This window comes from Chrysemys picta, chromosome 5 (genome assembly GCF_011386835.1).
Source record: "Chrysemys picta bellii isolate R12L10 chromosome 5, ASM1138683v2, whole genome shotgun sequence".
Taxonomy (NCBI): Eukaryota; Metazoa; Chordata; order Testudines; family Emydidae; genus Chrysemys; species Chrysemys picta.
Window position 1 is genome coordinate 99528661 of NC_088795.1, and position 9120 is coordinate 99537780.

General features: G+C 44.0%; 1 protein-coding gene across 8 annotated transcripts in view; it reads right to left on the reverse strand.

Annotated features, from left to right (window-relative positions):
* Positions 1–6634, reverse strand: part of UBE2K (ubiquitin conjugating enzyme E2 K) — a 63235-nt gene extending 56601 nt beyond the window's left edge. The window contains exon 1 of one of the 8 annotated variants that reach the window (XM_005286365.5): positions 6175–6634. In XM_005286365.5, the coding sequence (XP_005286422.1) occupies positions 6175–6237 (63 nt within the window). In that variant the 5' untranslated portion in view covers positions 6238–6634. Of the gene's footprint in view, positions 1–4194; positions 4270–5902; positions 6089–6174 lie in introns of those variants that run through there. The other 7 variants (XM_042843422.2, XM_042843423.2, XM_065598136.1 and 4 more) reach the window with 7 other exon arrangements.
* Between the last annotated feature and the right edge of the window lie 2486 nt (positions 6635–9120).

Consider the following 9120-nt stretch of genomic DNA (forward strand, 5'->3'; position numbering starts at 1 on the left):
TATATCTTGATTTCAGTAAGACTTTTGACATAGTCTCCATGATGTTCTCATAAGCCAACTAGGGGAAGTGTGGTCTAGATGAAAATAATACGTGGCGGGTGAACAGCTAGTTGAAAGACCATACTCAAAGGATCATTATCAATGGTATGTTCTCAAACTGGGGTCTGAAATTAACAAGATGAAATTCAATAAAGACAACTGAAAAGAACCACAAGAACTGGGAAGAAAAAATTAAATGCAAAACTGCAAAATAGAGAATAACTGGCTAGAAAGTAGGACTACTGAAAAGGATCAGAGGGTTACAGTGGATCACAAATTAAATATGAGCCAACAATGTGATACAGTTACAAAAAACTAATATTCTGGGTTATATTAACAGGGGTGTCATTTGCAAGACACAGGAGATAATTGTCCGACTCTACTCAGTGCTGGGAAGGCCTCAGCTGGAGTACTGTGTCCAGTTCTGAGCATGACACTTTAAGAAAGATCTGGCCACACTGGAGTCCAGAGAAGAGCAATTCATATAATAAAAGTTTAGAAAACATGACCTATGAGGAACTGTTAAAAAACTGAGCAAATTTAGTTTTCAGAAAAGATGCCTGGAGGGCACCTGATAACAGTCTTCAAATGTGTTAAAGGCGGTTATAAAGAGAACAGTGATCAAAATTGTTCTCTATGTTCACTGAAGGTAGGACAAGAAGTAATGGGCTTAATCAGCGGCAAGGAAGATTTAGGTTAGATATTAGGAAAAAACTTTGTAACTATAAGGATAGTTAAGTACTGGGATAGGCTTCCAAGGGATGTTGTAGAATCCCCATCATGGGAGGCTTTAAAGAACAGGTTAGACAGACACCTGTCAGGGGCGGTCTAGGTAATCTAGTCTTGCATCAGCGCAGAGGACTGGACTAGATGACCTCTCTACGTCCTTCCAGCCTCACATTTCAATATAACATTTCTATCAACGATGATTGAAAATGTTATGGTAGTCCAAATATGAATATATAAGTAATGCAGTGCTGTCTTTCTGAGCCTAAAGACAATATGAGCCAGTGCTTTGGAAGCTGCTCATAGCTTCCCCAGTTAAGTTAACTCCGGTCAGTTTCACAATTGCTATTTAGAAACTGTGGGCAAGATTCATCAGGACGCTATGAGCAGAGGCAAACACTGAAGCTATTCACTGGGCAACAGAACCGTAAAAGCGGAAGGGAGGTATATAGTACTAGAGACCTCACATTCCTTACAGCAGTTACTTTCCCCTTTCCTCTATATCCCCCCACCAAAAAAAACAGAAGCCTCCAAGAAGGAACGGGGCAAAAAAGCTCTCTACCTTTCAGCAACCAGAGTGAGGAAAGTGATGTTTCAAGTTCATCACGTATGGATTATCTATACTTGAAAGATATTGCAGATTAAGGTAGACTGAATTTAAAGCACAATAGCTTTTCTGAAATAGCTACCCATGTGAACATTTATTCCAGAATAACCATGTCCACATGGGGAGCTATTCCAGTTAGTTTCCTGGTGCAGCCAAGCCCCTACTAACTAGAGGCTGACACGAAACATTGGAACCAGGTAGAAAACCCAGCAACTTCCCAGTTGCTAGGAGGGAGCTGAGCTTCTCTCCAGCTCCTGGACCTTACTGGAAGTCCCATCACATTGTTTCTATCAGCCTGACTTACAGGTAACTAGTAAATGGTTAAAGTTAGATACAGAAACTATATTACCATTGTGCGTTTTCATGTAATCATGAAAAGCCTAAATTGGATTTGCTAGAGGCAGCACTTCTTGTCAATGGTAGACAAGAAATACTGTTTATTTTTAGATATATAAGGAATAAACTTGAAAAACTAAGTGAAGTAGTCCCTGTGGCTGATGTGGGGGCAGGGAGACACAGGCAGAGACTGTTTGGAAAAAAAATCAAGACCTTCTTTTCAAGAGCTAGAGACATCTTTCATCCACTGTACTTTCACTACTGGCACTAGGAGAAGCTTATTCCTCCATCGAAAGTACTCTCCCTTTACTGGCTCCTCAGCCAGCCTCCATCACTTGTCCAGAGAAAAAGAACCAAGAACGAAAGTAAATCTTGTCATTAAAACAATATGCCAGCTCTTGATAGTGCTAGTAGCTCCTGCGCTGAGTAAAGATGCTGTTTCTCTTGAACAGTCTGTAGTTTTTCACCCTCCTCTCCATTTTCATCAGTTCTCATTTCCTGTGTTTGTCTAATTTAGATTGCAAACTCCTCAATGCTGGGATTCTGTCTTACTTCTGTAAAGCATATACATCTATAACACTACATAAAAATATTAGATCAGTGGTGGGCAACCTGCGGCCCGACAGGGTAATCCGCTGGCGGGCCATGAGACAGTTTGTTTGCATTTACCATCCACAGGCACAGCTGTTCGCAGCTTCCAGTGGCTGCGGTTCGCCGTTCCCTGACAATTGGAGCAGTGGGAAGCAGCGGCCAGTCTGTGCCACTTCTCGCAACTCCCATTGTCCGGGAACGGCGAACCGTGGCCACTGGAAGCTGCGAACAGCAGTGCCTGCGGACAATCAATGTAAACAAACTGTCTCACGGCCCACCAGAGGATTACCTTGACGGGCCGCATGTGGCCCATGGGCCAAAGGTTGCGCCCACCACTGTATTAGATCATAAGAGATTCATGTTGAACTAAACCTGGTCCTCAAAGTGTCTCTCCAAGTGATCAGCTTATTTTTCAACACATACTCCCCACTGAGAATCTTCCTCCACCACAAGCTAAATCCTTAGAGATGGACAGGAGGGAAGGGGTGATTCAATTACCTGTTGCACTGCTCCAGCAAGGCTACACTGAAATTATGTAAGATGCCTACTCTACTCGGCTCCCCATCAAAGCTATCTATCATCTATGTCAAGTGGAAGAAAATTGGGCCTGTACCCTTATTTGCTTCTTCATGACGTTTAAAGGCAACCTAAAAAAAATTTGCGCAAAATATATTTTTGTGATATTAGAAATTCTGAAAGTCTACCTTGTAAAACTAATGTGATGGAGAAGTAGTGAAATAACATCACAAGAGAATAGACTGAAAGCTGAGCAACTGATCCTTTTCTAGATTAAGATTTAAAGTGTGATATTAGTTAACACGTGCTAACACATTATAAAGTTATAGTGCAGAAAAACTATATTGCCTTTAATAACTACTAAACTGTTCAAGTTAAAAGCTGTGAAAGCTGACTCAATGAGGTTTTAACATGTATTAAAGTGGTCAAGTTAAACGCAGCTTGTGCCTTGTCTATATTAGAATTTTTAATTACATTTGTTAGCACACAAGCCAACATGTACTAACATAATATTCTAAATCCTAGTCTGAATAAAGGCAGAGAGAGGACAAGTCTTCCACTGTTTAAAACTCATTTTTGGTCATACCTGTTTAATTCAAATACACTAGGTTAAAAGGATGTCTGCTAAAAATTCAACAACCCACTCCTTTAGTTCAGGTGTGAGAACTCAAAATAAACTAATAGGCAAGAACAAAAAATATTTTTTTAAAAAGCATTCCAGGTCCTCACACAAAATAAGCAAAAGAGAGCACAAAATCAATTTAAAAAAATCCTTGGCCCATCAACTTTAAGCCAGGAAGTAAAAGCAGGTCTGGGGAGGGGGGGGGGGGAATTATCTTAAAGATACACCCAAATTAGCATTTCTAGACCAAAAAACAGGGATTTAGATATGAAAAGTATGGCTAGGAAATATACATTTTATAAATCTTTCATTCACCTCAGATTGAAAATTGGCCTGTATCTTATTGTAAAGATCTATGAATTGCAGAAGAAATTGAGTATTTGCCCCACCCTCTTCTAAAACTGCCTCTGGCTGGCTCCCACTTAGCTAGGCCCAGAATTCATTCTGGGAAGAACATAAATGGAAAACTCTGTATGTTCTCTCTCCAAACTGCAATATGGGAGCAAATGCCATTTGGTGGCATTTATGGGGAAACAGATTGAGTGCCAGTTTTCATGTTCAGCTAAAGCTCAGCACACCACTCCCAGAATGCTTAAGTGCAGATAAGATCAGCAACTTCTCCTTGATGCAAGACAATTTTATTTTAAAAGTAACATTTTAGCTATATGATTTGTGACAACCATTTTTTTTTAAAGTCTGAGATTCAGATTGTCAATGCACAACTCACTTTATATTAAAAAAAAAAAAAAAAGGTTACCTAGCCTCAGCAGTTTCCTCCCTGGACCAGTAATATCTAGTCATCCCTCCATTCTCCTCCTCATATTGAATGTTTTCACACTACAGCTGAAAAAAAAGTTTACTCAGACTTTGAAAAATCAAGCCAAGGTATTCCCAATACAAGTATCCAGAATCAGTTTGCCATTATATTAAACATCCACAATTACATAAATGAACTATGTATTCAGAATACCAGCAGAAAGTGTGTAATGTAAACAGTGATTACTGTATATATGTATTGATAGTTTAACTAATAGTAATAGCTGAATACTGGAAAAGAGGCAATGCTCTCTTACATGTTTAATTTAAAAGATGAAGGAATCCTACAAAAGTAAGGGTTGTATCAAAATTCAGTCAACTGGGGGAGTATGTATTGTAATCTTCAACGCACTAAATACCTCCAGCACATATATTAATTAACCAGGAACTGAAAACAAAATTGCTCCCTGATCCCAAGCTTTTTTATAAAAAAAGTTAAAGATCTGACTATGTTTATATCACTGTTGCATATATTAAGGTTTCTCTTTTCTAAATAATGCCAGGGCAAAATTTGGAGTGTTCAGTGAGTGCTTTCTAATACAAAGGCATATGCAATCAACTTTAAGCTGTATTGTTCAGAGAAAGTAAACACTATGGGCTACTCTAATTTCAGCATAGGAATACACAGCTGACCACTCAGGATCACTTCTAATTTAGTATTTGGGTTCTGTAATCATTGTGCACTAGAACTCACACTGAAATCAATTTGAGTATCACATTGCACAACAGCTCTAGAAATTAAGCTTTAAGATTTTCTGGAGAATAGTTTATTTTGAGTTGCATAACAACAACATTGTTAGCACACTACATTCAAAAGCACATCAACTACAGCAATACTAAACATGTTTTCTGTAAGGAACACAAATCCTCAGGAAGTTACTAGCATCTTGATTTTCAGAATATGAATGTGCCTGATCTGTACAGAGTCTAAAACCATCAGTTTTCAGAGTCAAACTGCACATTAATATTTCACAGGCATACAACATGCCTCATCATCCTTGTGAGTATGATAGTGACGACACAGCCATCAAAACCGATCTGGCCGACAGTTACCAATAAAGATCTACAGACACAGTGAAAACAGCTCTGATACAATCACTATCAATCCTATTACACAGTCCCTGGAAATAAACTGAAAGTTCTTTATCACTTCCCTAAAAGAAGTTAGTTTATTTTCCCAATTACTGTACATCCCTGTTTCAGGGACGATTACATCTGATAAACGGGGCATCAGATAACTGGGATATCAGGGGGTGGGAGGGTTAAAGCCCTGCACACCCGGGTGACATAACCTGCTATAAAAGGAAGCCCCTGGACTAAGGAAATCTAGGAAAATAGGCTTTTACTTGCATTCATTTAAAAAAAAACGTATCATTCTCTGCAGTATCAGTCACACGCCGACCAGGGAGCTGGATGAAATGCACTCGAGTCATTACCCGCCCCATCTGTCTCTGCCCCACCGCCTCTCAAAGAGCCCATGGGAAAGCCTCTCCCCAGTGCCCCTGCCGCGAAATACAGGGATCACCAGCTGTGTCAGTGGGGGGCCGCCGCCCCCCACCCGCGCGCGGCCCGCCTTGGTATTAAGATCCCCTGAGCCTCCCTTTTGGGCCAGACCAACCCCAGGCTGGGTGGGGGAGGGGGCGCTTTACCCGGGGGTTTCCCGGCCTTGCCCAGGCAGCTCGCTCGCTGCCCAGCCGCACTTCCTACCCCTTCCAGGCCGGGCCTCTGGGTCCTTCTCCCCGGCCCCGCCCCACCAGACTCCCACTGCCCGCGGCGGGGGAGGACTCCCCTCATCCCCGGGAGTCGCCGTTACCCTCCCCCTCTGCCGAGAGGCTGGGACAGACCCTCCCCCAGCCGCGGGAGGAGGAGGAGGAGGGGCAGGCGGGCGGGCACACCGCCGGGGAAGGGGGGAGCCTCTGACCTCCTCGCTCTTCAACACCTCCTTGAACTCCCGCTTGATCCTCTGCACCGCGATGTTGGCCATCTCCGCAGCCGGCACCCACTCGCCGCTGCCTCCGAGCCGGGCCCAGCGAGCTCCGCCGCTCCCGCTGGATAATTCCCGGCCCCACCAAAATGGCGCCCGCGCCGAGCATGCGCGTTGCGGCCCCCGGCGCCGCCGCTCAGGCGGGGCCACGGCAGCGTGTGCGGCGGAGATGCAGGGAGCAGAGCCGAGCGGCCCCTGAGCTAGGGCGGGAACTAGCGGGCGGGGGCGCGCTGGGGTCTGCTGGTGGGGGGAAGGGACTGCGAGAGGCTGCCCCCTCCCCCCGTCCCTGAGGGGAGGCTAGTCCCCCTCCCCCGCCGGTCCTGAGGAGACACCAGTCTCCCAGCTCCCTCTGCCGCCTGGTCCCCGGCCCTGTCACACGAGGAGCCGCTTTCAATGCAGAGCTCGGGGCTCAGCTAAAGCGCGACGTCCCTGCGGTGACACCTCCTCACAATCCACGGGTCAGAGCTAGGGTCGCAGTGTTGTGATGAAGCAGCTGTGTCATCCCCACTTAGGTGTTATACACAAATCCCTTCAGCCGCTTCGGGGGCCTTTCGAGCTCGCCTGGGAAAGGGGTGGGCTAACGTGCGTCCTAGCTTCCCCTCAGAGCCTGGCGTGGACGGGGCGAGGTAGACGCGGGGCTGAGCGGGCTCGAGGCTCGCCGCCCCTTGGGGCTGGAGCGCTGGGGAAGAAGGACTCGGGAGGCTACAGAGAGGAATGCTGGGGAAGGGCCATTTAGCGCCCTGCCCTCCGAACAGAGATTGTGACCCCAAGGGGGCCGCCTGTTCCTAGGCGCCTTCCAGTGAGAGCTCAGGGGAGATGCCTGACCTGTGGTGGAGGCTCTCTGGAAGCAGTAGGAATGGTGTATGGGCCTTTCCAGGGAGGGGGCAGCCTGTAGGTCCCTCTACAAAAATAACCATGCCCTGAAAACCTGCCTGGCTTGCCTATAGAACCCTGTGAAAGAGGGGCTTTGGGGACTCAGCCCAGGATTTTGAGTGGAGCTGGTAATCCCAGAGAAAGCTGTATTTTGTTTACTTCTGTTGGTTTTGCTACAAGACTCCAAGAAGACAGAGTAAGGGACGAACATGCCAGTCCAGTCCAGTGGACCATAGTACTGTGGAACTATGCCTCAGAAGGGGTAGACTGTGTTTTCGCCAGAGGGCTAAATTAATATGCTGACAAGGGGGATGGAGCAGGAGCTGACGCAGTGGCTACACCTGATGATAGAAAGGTAGGCCACTGTTATAACAACAAAATATGAGGGTAGGTCTGGAGAACAGCCCACCTAAGATGTGATCTCACTCTTAGGAGTGTTGTTCACATGGGTATTAAAGTCTCCCAAGGAAATGAATGAGTTTCACAGAATAAATTGGACAGCAACTCTTTTAGTAGTATAGGAAGCCAAGGACAGATATGTCACTTCCTGGATGATGCACAATGTGAATGTTGTACCCTGACAATTAGAGAATGATTCTCTAGTCTCAGTGATGCTACAAGGAATGGTTTCTTTAGAACTGACTCCAAACTCGCTCATAACATGGCCGTCATCTGTGTGTGCTTTTATTTTTTTGTTTCCAGCAGCACACACAATGTGTTCAGTACTGCACAAAAACTAAAGGCACAGTCCCTGTTGATGAAAGTGTGTGCAGCAAAATACTTGTTAAATATGGTTTCTTTTTGTGTGCCCTCTTCCTCTGTGATGTGCGTGACTGATGCATAGCATAATGGTCTGTTTTCTTCAAGCTGTATTGCACCAAGTGCATGCTTAGATGCATCTGTTTATAGAGTCAGCTCTTTTTTAAGATCAAATACCTTGCTTTTGACACAATCGGAGAATGGTATTTTACAAAACAAGCTTTTAGTTTTTATTTTGCAGGAGAAGGATCTTGCAGTTAAGACACTGGCCTATAGGAAATCTGGCTTGATTCCTTTCTGTCTCAGACTTCTTGTGTGACCTTGGGCAAGTATCTTCATGACTCAGTTCCCCATCTATAAAATGAGGATAATAATGCTTCTCTACCTCACTAGTGTCTTGTGAAGATAAATTAATTAATGTTTATGAAGTGCTAGGGTACTACCTAGATGAGTGCAATAGAAAAGCCTATAAATAAACTAAATTAGCATCCCGGTTTTAAATGCATCTGCCTTTTCCCACTAATCCACAGTAGTAAGAAGCTGCATTTTTAATTTTCAAACTTTGCTCTGTAGGGAGCAGAGAAAACATTAACTCCACAAGTTGTCTGAAGTCTTTCTGTTTTTCCCATGAGATTGCCAGTACTTTCTGGGTGCTGGAACTCCAGTAATATCCATAATAATGTAAATGGCAGTGGATTTTGTCTGTTTTGTGTATGGAATGCTCATTTCCATTTGATCATGTACAATTCCCATAGTGTAAACAAACTGATCAAATTAATTCAGATTACTATAGAACCTTTTTATAACACCCTCCATTTAATTTGCTGCACTCCTTATCCCTATTTTCCTCATCTTCCCCCATCCTTTATTCATTCTCCCTCTCATCTCTACTCCAGACTCACCTGAGTCTCACCATAAGCTTTTCCTGTTCCTGCTCTCAGTTCTCCTAAAGGGGAAATAGGAAAGAATAAAGATGCTGAATTTAGTGGCATTCTGAAGGTTTGGTTGTGCTAAGGTTATTGCAAGAGGGGAATTTGTAGGATTAAATTATGGCTTTTCTGACTACCTGTTTTTAATGCCTTGTCCCTTCAATTTTCCCATTTTATTCTAGTCAGATTAATGGGAATTTTGCTATTACGACTTCTTAGGGTTAATTTAGACTTATTCAAGTTGTTCCTTGGGTTCAGAACATGAAAAAATGCATTTTTATGACAACTTTCCAGTGTGCAACTTTAGGCCCTGATCCTACAA